This window comes from Mandrillus leucophaeus, unplaced genomic scaffold (assembly GCF_000951045.1).
Source record: "Mandrillus leucophaeus isolate KB7577 unplaced genomic scaffold, Mleu.le_1.0 Scaffold19, whole genome shotgun sequence".
Classification (NCBI taxonomy): Eukaryota; Metazoa; Chordata; class Mammalia; order Primates; family Cercopithecidae; genus Mandrillus; species Mandrillus leucophaeus.
In genome coordinates this window covers 2,691,771-2,707,913 of record NW_012101920.1, presented here as the reverse complement: position 1 = coordinate 2,707,913, position 16,143 = coordinate 2,691,771, and the positions used below count along the sequence as shown (strand labels likewise).

At 43.3% G+C, this 16,143-nt stretch overlaps 1 protein-coding gene across 1 annotated transcript in view; it reads left to right on the top strand.

Annotated features, from left to right (window-relative positions):
• Positions 1–13,855, top strand: part of ZNF217 (zinc finger protein 217) — a 41,370-nt gene extending 27,515 nt beyond the window's left edge. The window contains exons 5-7 of the mRNA XM_011978121.1: positions 2,551–2,667; positions 3,690–5,243; positions 11,670–13,855. Coding sequence (XP_011833511.1) covers positions 2,551–2,667; positions 3,690–5,243; positions 11,670–11,818 — 1,820 coding nt within the window. The 3' untranslated portion in view covers positions 11,819–13,855. The remainder of the gene's footprint in view (positions 1–2,550; positions 2,668–3,689; positions 5,244–11,669) is intronic.
• Positions 13,856–16,143: the final 2,288 nt, after the last annotated feature.

Genomic DNA, 16,143 nt, shown 5'->3' with positions numbered 1-16,143 from the left:
GGGACACTGCTCAGTATGGTACAACGCACAGGACAGCCCCATCATCAAAGAATTATCTGGTCCCAAGTATCAATAGTTTCATCATTGAGAGACCCTAGCCTTCACCTAAGGTTTTCTGGTGTTCCTGATCTTATCTGTAGTGAATTTCCAGTGGTCATAAAAGGTACTGAGAGTGATGATCAACTAGAGCCAGGAATATTACTTGGGCAGCCATTTGGTGCTGTCCGAAACCCTATCCATTCTTTCTGGCAAGCTGGTATCCATTAATAGGTACTTCAAGAACCCAAATGATTTGTCATAAAATACAAGGAATGTGGGCACACCAAGACGTTTTTAAGAAAGCTCATTTGCTCAGCAAAATTTTCAGTGTACTAATGGCATTTATAGAAACAGAAGGCGATCACTGAAGGCATGCTCACATAATATTCCTGAACCTTGGTGGGCGTTATCTAGGGCAGAGGATTCCACCTGTGTTTGGAGTTGTGCCCATCCTCATTGTAGCCAGAGCTTCTCCTATCAGAGTTCACGATTTTGTTTGAATAGAGGATCCTGCTGCTTAAAACAGTTGGAAAAGACCCCTGATGGGCAGGCCATAATTGACAAGTGAATGATGAGAACATGAATTGGTCTTGGGGAAGCCTTTATTAAAGTGGTCCTCGGTTCAAACAAGTGCCTCCTCCTCTCAGTGTAACTTGGCTGTGTGTGTGAATTCTTTGGAGAACTGTGTATATGAGACCCACGGTGAATTTGCCCACACAGTTGATCAGACTCGTCCTTCACCTGCTCTTCAGGCAGTGCCAGTTCCTTTTCTGATCATGTGATTGACATGAGAACTGTAGTCTGTATATCACATCTTTAGAATGTTTTTGAGTTTCCTGGGACACAGGAAACCTAGCACTTAGCATACTACAAATCTGATGTCTTACTGGCATCATAAAAAGAGGCTTTAAACACAGACTCCAGTTAGCGAAGTGGTTTCTGCTAGTGCCGGTACTGTTGTAGGGGCCTTGTGAGATGCCCCAGTGCCCTGAAAGAAATGAAAAGACCGGTTACTGGTAGGTGGTGTGGAAAACATGGGCTAGATCATCAGGCAGGACCGAATGCCTGGCTGTGGGTGGAAGCACCACAGCTTGGCACTGAGTTCCCGTTCTACCACTGCATTGTTTTGTGACCAATTATGAGTTGCTTAACCTTTCTTTGCCACTGTTTCCCTGTTTGCAAAATGGTTCATTGACCCTTGTCTTCCACCTCCCAAGGACAATTTGAACAGTCTATTTGTAAAAAGATCACAGTCCTTTAAAAAATATAACTGTAAAGTCAGAAGTGATGCTTGAAAGAGCAGGAATCAGGTAGATGTGGAAATGTCATGTCCTTTGTTCTAAAGAAAAGGCATTTCATAGCTTTTTGGATATGACGCAACATACCATAAATCCTGACACATAGTTGGGAGTCGGAAATTGCAACAACACCCAGTTATAAATCCAGCTAGTTTGGGTATGATTGTAAGAAAAAAAAGCTGGCCATTCTGTTTTTGGGGAATTGATTTTTCTAAACTTATATTATCTTAGTAGTCTAGATTTATCATACTGTACTATCACCCTGGCTTTTTTTAAGATTTAAGAAGATCAGGTAAATTTTTTTTAAGTCTTTCTTTAGACTATAGATCAAGGGTGTGTCTGTCTTACAGGTGGATAGTCATATGATCTACAGTAAGGGGACATTTACTTAAAAGTTAAACATTCATGTGTGTTGGGGGTGGTATTTTAACGGCGGCACCTCTCAGTCTTTTGGAGGGCTGGTGTGTGTTTGAAGTTCTGTCCTCCTTCGAGTGGACTTCACTGATGCACGTGAGACACATTGTCCTATTGTCCTGCAGAGACTGAAGCCAAACACTGTGTCATTTAGGGACAGGTTTTCATTCGTCAGATCTGTTTCGCCCACATGAGTGTTTGTGGACAATACAGCCTGCTTTCCAAAACTTTGCTAAATTTTGACAAACTTTCCTAGGTGCTTGCCCGATGCCAAACTTTCTTTTCTGTTGAAGATTAAGTTGTGCTTGCTGCCCTCTAGTGGTCACTTGTTTAATCTTACCCTTAAACGGCTTATTTTTCCCATGGTGGTTGGTGGTTTGTAATTGGCTCATTTTTCTGAATGATTCTGAAGAAGATCATTTTTCCTGCCAGTATGTGTGTCCACCTTCAGTTTGCCAGATCCTGCCTGCCCACAGAGATACTGAGAACCGGAAGCTGTCCGGGCAGTTCGGTCTATTAAATGATCTTTCTTGTGATTAAGGCAAACAAAGAACTGAATCTTTAATAGTGTACTCTGCTGTACCCAGAAAAAAAAAACAAAACCACGTCACAACACTCTGAAACTTCAGACAACCTCAAAACAGCATTTGGTGTGTGTCTAGCCTTTTCTAACCCGATATTATATTAAAGAATTTTTTCATGCTTTCCAAAAATGTTTGTCAAGAACATTTAAGTCAGCATGCCTTATTCCCGTACTTCAGCTACCTTTTTATATAAATGTTTCTGTTTTTCCTTTAAGATAAAAATGATGATGGAGGAAAAATAAAGCATCTTACATCTTCAAGAGAGTGTAGTTATTGTGGAAAGTTTTTCCGTTCAAATTATTACCTCAATATTCATCTCAGAACGCATACAGGTAAAGAACTTTTATATTTTTAACCATGCTTTAGTTAAAAATTATGTAGTTATCTCTGATTTTTTGGTGGTGGTGTTCAGATACTCTGCATACTCTGCCAGATCCTTGGACTAGCTTAAGGATAAATATGTAGCGTGTTGATTACAGCGGTTATTACTATTTTTTTAGTGCCATTGTAACTTGAGCCATTGTTCTTATTTGAAGTTCATTTCTTTTTTGTCTTTTGAGATGGAGTCTTGCTCTGTCACCTAGGCTGGAGTGCAGTGGTGCAATCTCGGCTCACTGCAGCCTCCGCCTCCCTGGTTCAAGCGATACTTCTGCCTCAGTCTCCCCAGTAGCTGGGATTACAGGCGTCTGGCACCACACCCGGCTAATTTCTGTATTTTTAGTAGAGATGGGATTTCACCATGCTGGCCAGACTGGTTTCGAACTCCTGACCTCAAGTGATCCACCCATTGGGATTACAGGCGTGAGCCACCGTGCCTGGACAAAGTTCATTTGTTTAGTTTATGACTGCTATATCCTGACTCTCATCTTATTAAAACTACAATATTTTAAAATGCTGCATCTTATGTCTTTATGATTGAGAATGAAATGAGAATCTATTTAGTCGTCTTGAGATTGTGAAAGGAGCTATGACATCATGGTGTAGGAGGCTGCGTAGATTTGAAATTTCATCTCTTCCACTTACTATCTGTGCACCCTTGGGCAAGTTATTTAACCTTTTTGTGCTTTTAGTTTTTCTTCACTGTAAAAGTGGAATAATACCTATTTCCCTAGGGCTGTTAGGAAGATTAAATGAGTTAGAAGTGTTGCTGTTAATTTTTCTACTGAAGATAGGTATTCACAATTTCAAATATTCGTTACAGTAAGGGTGATAAAGAACTGATGAGAAATACTAGGTGATAGCAGATAGAGAAAGCAAATGGAGGAAAGAAGCCTGTTTTCTCAGTAAATAGCCCTTTGCTGTATTTCAGTGCTTTTCATACACTTCTATAATAAAGTGCCATTTCTTGCCTTAGGTGAAAAACCATACAAATGTGAATTTTGTGAATATGCTGCAGCCCAGAAGACGTCTCTGAGGTATCACTTGGAGAGACACCACAAGGAGAAACAAGCCGATGTTGCTGCTGAAGCCAAGAACGATGGTAAAAATCAGGACACTGAAGATGCACTATTAACCGCTGACAGTGCGCAAACCAAAAATTTGAAAAGATTTTTTGATGGTGCCAAAGATGTTACAGGCAGTCCACCTGCAAAGCAGCTTAAGGAGATGCCTTCTGTTTTTCAGAATGTTCTGGGCAGCGCTGTCCTCTCACCAGCACACAAAGATACTCAGGATTTCCATAAAAATGCAGCTGATGACAGTGCTGATAAAGTGAATAAAATCCCTACCCCTGCTTACCTGGACCTGTTAAAAAAGAGATCAGCAGTTGAAACTCAGGCAAATAACCTCATCTGTAGAACCAAGGCCGATGTTACTCCTCCTCTGGACAGCAGTACCACCCATAACCTTGAAGTTAACCCCAAAGAGAAGCAAACGGAGACTGCAGCTGACTGCAGATACAGGCCTAGTGTGGATTGTCACGAAAAACCTTTAAATTTATCCCTGGGGGCGCTTCACAATTGCCCGGCAATTTCTTTGGGCAAAAGTTTAATTCCAAGTATCACCTGTCCATTTTGTACCTTCAAGACATTTTATCCAGAAGTTTTAATGATGCACCAGAGACTGGAGCATAAATACAATCCTGACGTTCATAAAAACTGTCGAAACAAGTCCTCACTTAGAAGTCGACGTACCGGGTGCCCGCCAGCGTTGCTGGGAAAAGATGTGCCTCCCCTCTCTAGTTTCTGTAAACCCAAGCCGAAGTCTGCTTTCCCAGCGCAGTCCAAATCCCTGCCATCTGCGAAGGGGAAGCAGAGCCCTCCTGGGCCAGGCAAGGCCCCTCTGACTTCAGGGATAGACTCTAGCACTTTAGCCCCAAGTAACCTGAAGTCCCACAGACCACAGCAGAATGTGGGGGTCCAAGGGGCCGCCACCAGACAACAGCAATCTGAGATGTTTCCTAAAACCAGTGTTTCCCCTGCACCGGATAAGACAAAAAGACCTGAGACAAAATTGAAACCTCTCCCAGTAGCTCCTTCTCAGCCCACCCTCGGCAGCAGTAACATCAATGGTTCCATCGACTACCCTCCCAAGAATGACAGCCCGTGGGCACCTCCAGGAAGAGACTATTTCTGTAATCGGGGTGCCAGCAACACTGCAGCAGAATTTGGTGAACCCCTTCCAAAAAGACTGAAGTCCACCGTGGTTGCCCTTGATGCTGACCAGCCTGGGGCCAATTACAGAAGAGGCTATGACCTTCCCAAGTACCATATGGTCAGAGGCATCACCTCACTGTTACCGCAGGACTGCGTGTATCCGTCGCCAGCGCTGCCTCCCAAACCGAGGTTCCTGAGCTCCAGCGAGGTCGATTCTCCAAATGTGCTGACGGTTCAGAAGCCCTACGGTGGCTCCGGGCCGCTTTACACTTGTGTGCCTGCTAGTAGTCCAGCATCCAGCTCGACGTTAGAAGGTATTGCGTGAGGGGTGTCGTGTTTAAATGGCACTGATGCCTACGGTGACTAACAGCTAATCCATGCATTCTCAATGGAGATGGTACCACTCCCAAGGGTTGGGGGTGGGCAGCACAGAGTTCTTGGGGGTCACGGAGAGAAGCATTCTTAGATACGGCAGTGGTTTGTGGTCCTCCAAAGCTTACTTTGTGGGTGTAACTCTCACCCTGAATATTTTATTCTTTTTATTTGTTTAGTCTTATTTTATTTTTAGAGAAAGCGTCTTGCTCCGTCATCCAGGTTGGAGTGCAGTGGTGTAATCATAGCTTACTGTAGTCCGGAATTCCTGGATTCAAGAGATCCTCCTGCCTCAGCTTCCCAAGTAGCTGAGACTGTGCTGCTACCATGCACAGCTGATTGTTAAATTTTTCTTGTAGAGATGGAGTTGCCCAGGCTGGTCTTGAACTCCCGGCCTCAGGTGATCCTCCTGTGTTGGCCTTCCAAGTGTCTGAGACGCTAGATGTACTCCACCACGCTTGGCTAACTTAAATTTATTTTTTTGTGAGACAGGGATTTGCTTTGTTGCCCAGGCTGGTCTGAAACCACTGGCCTCAAGTGGTCCTCCTGCCTCAGCCTCCCAGAATGCCAGGATCACAGGCATGAGCCACCATACCCAGCCTTATTCTTGAGTAATTTTTCTTGTTCATTTTATTTTTCTGTTGTGGGAGTGATCATGGAAACAGCGGGTGAGAACACTGGTCTATCTAGTCCATTCTTGTCTTGCTGTTGAAATTCCAGATGCAGCCAATTTAGGCCCCAGCTTGCCTCACTTCATCGCAGCCCCTTTTCTTCCTTTGCACATTTATGGCGTGCTCAGTAGTCACTGCCAGTCCACCTGGAGTTGTGGGTTTTTTTTGTTTTGTTTTCTTGAGGCGAGTTTCGCTCTTGTTGCCCAGGCTGGAGTGCAGTGGCGCGATCTCGGTTTGCTGCAACCACCTCCTCCAGGGTTCAAGCGATTCTCCAGCCTCAGTCTCCTGAATAGCTGGGGTTACAGGTACGTGCCACCATGCCCAGCTAATTCTTATATTTTTAGTAGAGACAGAGTTTCAGCGTGTGGGCCAGGCTGGTCTTGAACTCCTGACCTCAGGCGATGCGCCGGCCTCGGCCTCGGCCTCCCAAAGTACTGGGATTACAGGTGTGAGCCACCACGCCCAGCCTGGGGGTTCTTCCTTGGGTATTTTACCACTCCCTGCTGGCCTGTAAACTTCTTAAGAGCAGAAACCACGTTTTATACGTACATGTCAAGTCACATGCTTCCCACACAGGGCAGAATTGGGGGGCGGGGGGGCGCCCAGTAAGGACCACGTGAGGACCTTTGACCTGGCAAGAGCAGAAAGCGTAAGAAGTTCCAGTTAAATGGTCTTGTGAACCGTTATGCTGTTAAATGTCATCAGCCCTCCATATCCTTGGGTTGTGCCTCAGTGGATTCAACCAACTGTGGGACTGAAATATTGGAGGGGAAAATGGGATGGTTGCATCTGTACTGAACATCTGCGGATTTCCTTCTTTTGTCCACGTTACCTAGATAATACAGTGTAACAACTGTTTACATAGCATTTACTTCGTATTAGGTGTTGTAAATAATGAAGGAGATGATTTTTTTTTTTTTTTTTTTGAGATGGAGTCTCGCTCTGTTGCCCAGGCTGGAGTGCAGTGGCGTGATCTCAGTTCACTGCAGCCTCCACCTCCCGGGTCCAAGCAGTTCTCCGGCCTCGGCCTCCCAAGTAGTTTGGATACAGGCACCCGCCACCACGCCAGACTAAGTTTTGTATTTTTAGTAGAGACGGCATTTCACCATGTTGGTTAGGCTGGCCTCGAACTCCCGACCTTAGGTGATCCACCCGTTTCACCTTCACAAAGTGCTGGGATTACAGGTATGAGCCACCATGCCCGGCAATGTAGAGATGATTTAAAGTATATGGGAGGGGCTGGATGTGGTGGCTCACATCTGTAATCCCAGCACTTTGGGAGGCTGAGGTGGACGTGGGCAGCTCTATTGAGGCCAGGAATCTGAGACCAGCCTGGCCAACATTGGCGAAAACCCGTCTCTACTAAAAATAAAAAATTGGCTGGGTGTGGTGGTGGGCACCTATAATCTGAGCTATTTGGGAGGCTTAGGCATGAGAGTTGCTTGGAACCAGGGATGCAGAGGTTGCAGTGAGTAAGTGTAGATTGTGCCACTGCACTCCAGCGTGGGCTAAAGAGCGAGACTCTGTCTCAAAAAAAAAAAAAAAAAGGTATATGCGAGGATGTGCATAGGTTACACTACGAATACTACAAATTAATAGTACTACAAGGCCGGGCGTGGTGGCTCACGCCTGTAATCCCAGGACTTTGGGAACCAGCCTAACCAACATGGAGAGACTTCATCTCTGCTAAAAATACAAAATTAGATGGGTGTGGTGGCACATACCTGGAATCCCAGCTAGTCGGGAGGCTGAGGTAGGAGAATCACTTGAAACCCAGGAGGCGGAGGTTGCGGTGAGCTGAGATTGTGCTATTGCACTCCAGCCTGGGGGACAGAGCGAGGCTGCATCTCAAAAAAAAAAAAAAAATTGTACTATAAATACTATGAATACTGCAAATAAGACACTTTTATATTCGGGACCTGAGTGAGCATCCATAGATTTTGGTATCTGTTGGCGGTGGGGCAGGGGCGGGGGGTGGGTGGTCCTGGAGCCAGTGCCCTTCGGCTACTTAGAGACAACTGTATAAATTTAAAACCAGCCTTATTTCCCCTGTAAGTAAATTGTTGACCTCGTAGATGACTGGGGTTTTCCCCATGGAAACGTGTCGTGGTGGCGTCACTTCGTACAGGCGTCTGGCACATACCTGTATGTGTAAAAAAGGAGCTCAGTGTCCCAGGGACATCTTCCCCTTGGCAAACTTGATGAAACCACAGTGCCTTCCTTTATCAGATAGAGGCTCTACTGGTTTGTGCTCCCCAAGGAGACAGTTGGTTTTACACATTTCAGTTTGTGTTAGTTTCAAACTGAGGCTTCTGTGTGGTGACAACACTCTATCAAGATTTGCTTGATGCTGATTGGTTCGGTAGAGATAGCAAATTAAAAAACAATTGCTTTCACACACTTCAGTAGATTTTATAAAAATTGTGATGAAATAGTAATTTTTACTGCCTTTTGGTTAAAAAGGTTCATTTTCCCCCCATGGTGCTTAAAATGGATGGGAATCAAAACTTTGTCCTAAAGAGGGAAAAGGCTCTGTGTGTTGCAAGTCAGATCTTCCTTTTTTTTCTCCCCCCGCCCCCTCTTTGAGACAGGGTCACACTCTGTTGCCCAGGTTGGAGTGCAGTGGTGCAATCATAGCTCCCTGCAGCCTTTACCTCCGGGGCTCAAGCAATCCTTCCGTCCTTCCGTCTCAGCCTTCTGAGTAGCTGGGACTAAAGGTGCATGCCACCATACCAAGCTACTTCTTTATTTTTAGTAGAAAAGAGGTCTCTCCATGTTGCCCAGGCTGACAAATCCCCTTTTAAATGATTTAAAAAAAAAAAAAAAAAAAAAGCAACACTTACATAGTTTGGTTCATGATGCATATAGGTTTCAAGTATTTTGTGATACAATTTTTTTCTGGCTTTTTAATTCTTTCTAGTGACAGACAATTTTAGTTTTAGTGACATCAGCCACATTTGTGCTAACAAGTGTCATAAACACAATTCAGCTGTAACTGAAAACGCGCATGCCACTATGTGACTTCTGTGTTGTGATTACATTATCAGTGTCAGGAATTTTGAAAATTGACTTCCAACAACCTATACACATCTTACCTAATTGTTTGACCTTAACTCTAAATAGTTTTTTTTTTTTTTCCCAATCAGGAAAAAGGCCTGTGTCATATCAACACTTATCTAACAGCATGGTACAAAAGAGAAACTATGAGAATTTTATTGGGAATGCACATTATCGACCAAATGACAAAAAAACTTGATTCACTAATTTGGGGGAAAAAAGGTGAGCATACGTTTCAATTAAACACACTGAATTGGCTGAGCGCGGTGGCCATTTGGGAGGTCAGGGCAGGCAGATCACCTGAGGTCAAGCATTTGAGACCAGCTTGGCCAACATGCTGAAACCCCTGTCTGTACTAAAAATACACAAATGTAGCCGGGTGTGGTGGCGGGTGCCTGTAGTCGCAGCTACTCAGAAAGCTGAGGCAGGAGAATCACTCCAACAACCCAGGAGGCGGAGGTTGCAGATGGCAGATTGTGCCACTGCGGTCTATCCTGGGTGACAGAGCAAGACTCCGTCTTAAAAAAAAGAGGGGGTGGGGATTGAGTTTACTTGATTGGAAATAAAGTTAACTTGTCTAATATAAGGTAACAAAATTGTTTTTAAGTTTGATTTTGGTTTTTTTTAGGTGTTTAAAATTACAGTCCTCAGGATCTTTGGATATTAGTGAAAATAATGGGAAAAACAGTCATGGTGACTGGAATTTACTGAGCATTTACTTTGTGCTAGGCATTGAATGAAGTGTTTTATAATCAAGATTTCATTTAATTCTGTTGCAGCAGAGGGCTTAGGTAAGGGATGAGCAAACTAGCTTTTCACCCATCGTCATCAATAAAGTTTTATTGGAACATGACCATGCCCATCTGTTAACATACGGTCTGTAGCTACCTCCTTGCTGCAGCAGCAGTCGGGCAGTTGTGACAGACCATGTGGCCTGCAAAGCTGAAACTGTTTACCATCTGGCCCTTTACAGAAAAAGTTGGTGACCTAGCATTAGGAGGTATCGTGCATGCTTTTCAGATGAGACCAAGGCGTGGATTATGCAGTTTGCTCAAAGCCTCCCTCTTGCCTGTGAGAGGCAGGAGCCTGGTTTTTGTCCTAGGTCTGCAAAGATCCAGGTTCTGTGCCCAGTGTTCTAGGTTAAGAGCTTGTTCAAAGACTTGGCAAGTCCTTATCTGTTGGAGGAGAACTGGGACAGGAGCAAGTATATGTGAGCATGCGGTTCACATGTTAACGGTCTGATGGTAGTGCACTCCCGTCCCATAAGGCTCAAGTAGTAGTATCAGAATTACATGTGTTGTGTTGTTAGTTTATATTTAGTTAATTAGCTTGGGCAGAAGGTGTGATGTCTGTGTACAGGTTATACTATGACTCATTCAACAAGAAGATTAAATGGACAGCTTGGGGCTCACGGGCAGATTTAGTTATTTCTCAGATAACTCTTGTCCCGTAAAACCATCACTGTATATTCATTGAGCAACCTCTTTACCGAGTGCCTGCTGACTGCTAGGATACAAAGATGAAAGGATGCTCGTGGTCCAGGATGGAATTTCTGTCATATTTTCACTGGGACTTACATGGGAACCGAGATGATGTTCTCTCTGGGCAACATGAGCCTTATACAGTTCTGCAGCCTTTTCTCCTACTTAGGATAATAGCTGAAGAACACGAGGGAGTAAAGCTTTGTCATCACAGAATTAAGATTCAGTCCACTCTATATTAAAACATAAAAATAACTTATGAATTATAAGGAGCAGATTTTAGTAGCAGGTTACTTGCAACATCCATTACAACTGATAAGTAGTAGCAAACGGCCATGCTCCTTTATCTGGAGCTGGTGTCTCTCTAGGAGCTCTGAGCTTCTCTGCTTGTGTTTCCTTCAGCTGGAGAGCTACCTGCCTGCACTGTCTTTGCTTTTCAACCTCTTCTTTCTGATCCTAAGGACCAGCTCACGTACTGGTTTTGTTTGTTTGAGACACGGTCTGGAGTGCGGTGGTGCGATCTTGGCTCACTGCAGCCTCAAACTCCTGGACTCAAGCAGTCCTCCCACCATAGCCTCCTGAGTAGCTGGGATTTTCTTGTGCATGGCAATTGCCTTTTACTCAATTCTGATTCTTGGTTAAGTCATCTCAGTTAAATTACTAAAAGTAGCTCCAAAGTTTGCAGCATTATCTAATTAGTTATTCTCCTGATACTTTCATGGCAAAAGTTGAACTTAAATAGAACCCAGGGTCGGGCGCAGTGGTTCATGCCTGTAATCCCAGCACTTTGGGAGGCCGAGGTGGGCGAATCACTTGAAGTCAGGAGTTCAAGACCAGCCTGGCCAACATGGTGAAACCCGTCTCTACTAAAAATACAAAAAAATTAGCTGGGTGTGGTGGCGCATGCCTGTAGTCCCAGCTGCTTTGGAGGCTGAGGCAGGAGAATTGCTTGAACCTGGGAGGTGGAGGTTGCAGTGAGCCAAGATTGTGCCGCTGCACTCCAGCCTGGGCGACAGAGCGAGACTCCATCTCAAAAACAAACAGAACCCATTGCATTTCTAAGTCAATTTGTTTCTATTTATTATACTCTTTTAAGGAAATAATTTTCTAAACTGTATTCATTTTTGATCTTAATCATTAAAAAATTTTTTTCCCTTAGGTCTTGGTGGATGTCAGTGCTTACTCTCCATGAAATTAAATTTTACTTCATCCTTTGAGAAGCGAATGGTGAAAGCTACTGAAATAAGCTGTGATTGTACTGTACATAAAACATATAAGGAATCTGCAAGGAACACTACAGTTTTGTAAAGTTGTTCTGTTAACTTTTGTACCAAATAGCAATAAAAACTAGTTGGAACAGTTGGAACCTACATACATGGGGACTGGAAATCTCTATTTTGTCCCTGAATAATATTTTTTTTAGAATCGACCAAATAAGAAGTGGAATTTTTGCATACTTGAGCGCTGCTGAAAAGAAATCATTTGGGTGGGGTGGGATGGGGGAAAAGTATATAATGCTTGCACCTCAGGTAAAAATCTGTAAATATCTTAAGTTGTAAACCTGCTTGTTCAAATACTGTGTGTATTCCTTTTCTCTAATACAGCTCATCACTTGGAGCAGTTTCTGCTATTGTGCTCTTTCATTTAAAATGTATGTTTTTTTTTAAACTGCCAATGATTTTGTATTATGTTGAATCCTCCGAAATCTATTGTTGTCTTAAAATTGTTAATGGAAGTATTGACCCTCTATGATATGTGCTGCAGATATTGAGTCAGCCATTTGGAAGTTGGCAGCATTTTATTGCAACTTTCAGCATCTCAGCTGGGGAAGACACCTTCTTCCTCGCCTCTCCGATTGTCCTGGAACCTCCAGAATCCTTGACTGAGGGGCATGGGATGGCTCGTAGGATTTTTAAGAGTGTGTGTCTACAGAGAAGCGTTTTCCCTGTAGAACAGCCACACAGTGTGTAAACATAAGAAACTGTATGTGCAGTTATTTATATTTGTTTCTATCAAATTAATCACTTTTGTTGGAAGATTCATTGGGGGGGGCCTAAATTAGTATATAAAAACAAAAATGGTAAATTATACCTGTGAATTGCAGATATTGGGGAACAGTTTTAAGGGAAATTTTTGGGGAAACATTTTAGGTTTGCATTTGGTAGTCTTAATGTATCTGGCATTTGGGTGAACTGTGGACATACTAGAGTTGATTATAGACACATTGATTCTGAATAAGGAACTGCTGGCCGAGCCTCCTGGGAGTCTAGAAAGAGGAAATCTGTTTCTAGACCTCAGTTATCTTCCCATTTTTGGTTGTTATGAAGCAGTAGCATTTTTCTCAGTGCACATGCAATTTGGGTTTTAGAGAAGATGGCCACCAGCTGGCTTCCTAGATATTTTAAACTTTTGTTCTTTAATGTGCCGTCCATGGCTGAGTTTATTAGTACATGGGCGTAGTGACCACAAAATATTTTATTAAGAAACTTTTTCAAAAATAAATTTGCACTGTTCATTTTTCTGGCCTCGCTGTTCTCCATAGAGCAAGGGTAAAGTCCTAGAAGATTTTTTTTTTTTCTTTTTAAATTATGCAACGTAAGATGTCCTCCTTGATAGAAGTCTTAGCTCCTGTGTTACAAGGGAGAAGTAATTTGAGATCAGTCTGCTGGCATTGCAATGAAGTGCTTTGTATCAGGAAAGTGTACACTATTGACCTTTTTTCCTGTTCACAAGCTGAGCCATATGTACATAATCTAGATTTTTGTTTTCATAGTTTTGCACTTTTATAGCCTATTTTTGAAGATTAACACATTTGCAAGATGATTGACTCAATCTTTGCCTAATCCAATGAGTGTTACAGAGAGCTTGAACTAGAACCATAAATCTTAAAAGGGGGTATGTGATAATAGAGGGCTGGAATTTAAACCTGTATTTAAAAAAAAGAATCACCAAATCTATTTGAAAACAAGTCAATTTGTGTTATGCTGGAATTTTTTGGGCTTTCGGATTTCTCTTTTTAACCACATTTCTGAATGTATGAAAATACCAATTATTTTCCTACAGCCCTTTGTACTTCAAAATATGTTTTTGTGTCCATCAGTATTAACTATTGGTATACTACTGGTTTTATATGTTTTTTTTTTCTTTGAGACAACAGTACATATAATAGAGGTACAATTCGTTGGATTTTGTTTATGTATTTATTTCATTCCAGTTTGATTTATTTTAATTGTTGATACTTAAGTTGTCAAACAGTAGACATTACTTGTTTTATTTATGATATATTTCAGCTTAAAGTTATGTTATTATATGTGGAAGTGTAAATATAGATTTGGTGTTTTGCAATCTTGAGTTTTAGTGTTTATTGTGTTTCTGGTTTCTCATTTTGTTTAACTTTTTAGTCTTCTTTCTTTTTTCTTTCTTTTTTTTTTTTTTTTTGAGATGGGCTCTCACTCTTTCACCCAGGCTGGAGTGCAGTGGTGCAATCACGGCTCACTGCAGCCTTGAACCCCTGGGCTCAACTCATCCTGCAGCTCTCAGCCTCCCGAGTGTCAAGCCATCATGCCTGGCTTATAAACACAATCTTAAGGCAGCACGTGACTTAGCCTGTAATCCCAGCACTTCGGAAGGCCAAGGCAGGTGGATCGCTTGAAACCAAGAGTTTGAGACCAGCCTGGCCAACATGGTGAAACCCCATCTCTACTAAAAATACAAAAATGAGCTGGGTGTGGTGGTAAACACCTGTGGTCCTAGTTAAGAGGCTAAAGCATGAGAAATTGCTTGAACCTGGGAGGCAAAGGTTGCAGTGAGCTGAAATTGCGCCAGTGCACTCCAGCCTGGGCGACAAGAGCGAGACTCCGTCTCAAAAAAAACCACACTTGTTTTTTTTTGGAGATAGGGTCTTTGTTGCCCAGGCTGGAGTGCACTGGCACGATCTCACCTTGCTGCCACGTCTGCCTCCTGGATTCAAGAGATTCTGCCTCAGCTTCCAAAGTAGCTGGGATTACAGCCATGCGCCACCACACCCCGCTAATTTTTGTATTTTTAGTAGAGACGGGTTTTGCCATGTTGGTCAGGCTGGCCTTGAACTCCTGACGTCAAGTGATCTGTCCACTTCAGCCTCCCAAAGCACTGGGATTACAGGCGTGAGCCACCGCGCCTGCCCAAGCTCACAAGTCTTTATACACTTGATATGTTGAGAGCATGTGGTCATCATTTTGATGCCTCGAGTCTCTCATTTTTGATCAGTGGGAGTTTCAAGTTGGCCCAATGTTTGCAGGACAACAGCCTGAAGGCTGCTTAACTTTTTGTTATCTGTAATCCCAGCTCTTTGGGAGGCTGAGGTGGGCCGATCACCTGAGGTCATGTGTTTCAGACCAGCCTGGCCAACATGGTGAAACCCCATCTCTACTACAATACAAAAATTAACCGGTTGTGGTGGCTGGCGCCTGTAATCCCAGCTACTAGGGAGGCTGAGACAGGACAGTTGCTTGAACCCAGGAGGCAGAGGTTGCAGTGAGCCGAGACTGCACCACTGCACTCCAGCCTGAGCGACAGAGCGAGACTCAGTCTCTAAAAACAGACAAGAAAAACCCCCAAAACAAAACCCTAGATGTTCCAAATCCCACCTGTACTGACCCACACCTGGGAACTGTCGTGTATCCGAGGATCCCGGATTCTTTTTATGGGAAGTGGTAATCGGGGTGGTTTGGGTGCAAGGGGTGCTTAGTCCTACCTGGGTGGTTGTGCTCCCGGCCTTTTTAATGTAGGGAAAAGAAATACGATCAAAAAGGAAACCTCCGTGGATTATACTGCCATTTTGTTTTAGTTTTCTTTTGTTTTTTGATTTTCTGAAAAGCTGGGTTACCTGGCTTTAACCTGTATATAACAATGTCAGTGTTATTACTCACATCACTGCCCAGTGAACTTTTCAGATTTTTTTTTGAGACAGTCTCACTGTGTCTCCCAGGCTGGAGTGCAGTGACAAGCTCCACTTCCCGGGTTCACACCATTCTCCTGCTTCAGCCTCCTGAGTAACTGGAACTACAGGTGCCCGCCACCACACCTGGATAATTTTTTGTATTTTTAGTAGAGATGGGGTTTCACCGTGTTAGCCAGGATCGTCTCGATCTCTTGAACTTGTGATCCACCTGCCTTGGCCTCCCAAAGTGCTGAAATTACAGGCGTGAGCCACCGTACCCGGCCTCAGATTTCTTTTTATAGTTCTGTTTGCCTATAGTTTTCAAGTTGTCCCTGACTGGCAAAATCATTGAGAAATTGTTGGAAATGCAAATTACTAGGTTTGCCCTAGACATGCTCCATCAGGAACTCGGCAAGTGGGGCCCAGCAGTCAAGCCCTCCAGTGGACACTGGTCTCCACTGGGCAGATTCCACTCAAGGAATACCGAGTGGGCATCACCGAGCCTGTTGAAACTGTGTGGCTATGCCAACCCCTTCACACGCAGAATCATCATTTTCCATCTTTAGACACTGCTGTGCTCTTTTTCATGTTTTGTTATGCAAAACATTTACATAGTTTCAAAGTCAAAAGTAGAAAACCAGGTATATTCAGAGAGATCTAGCTTTTCATCCTTTCACCCTGTTCTTTTGCAACCTTTTTTTTTTTTTTTTTT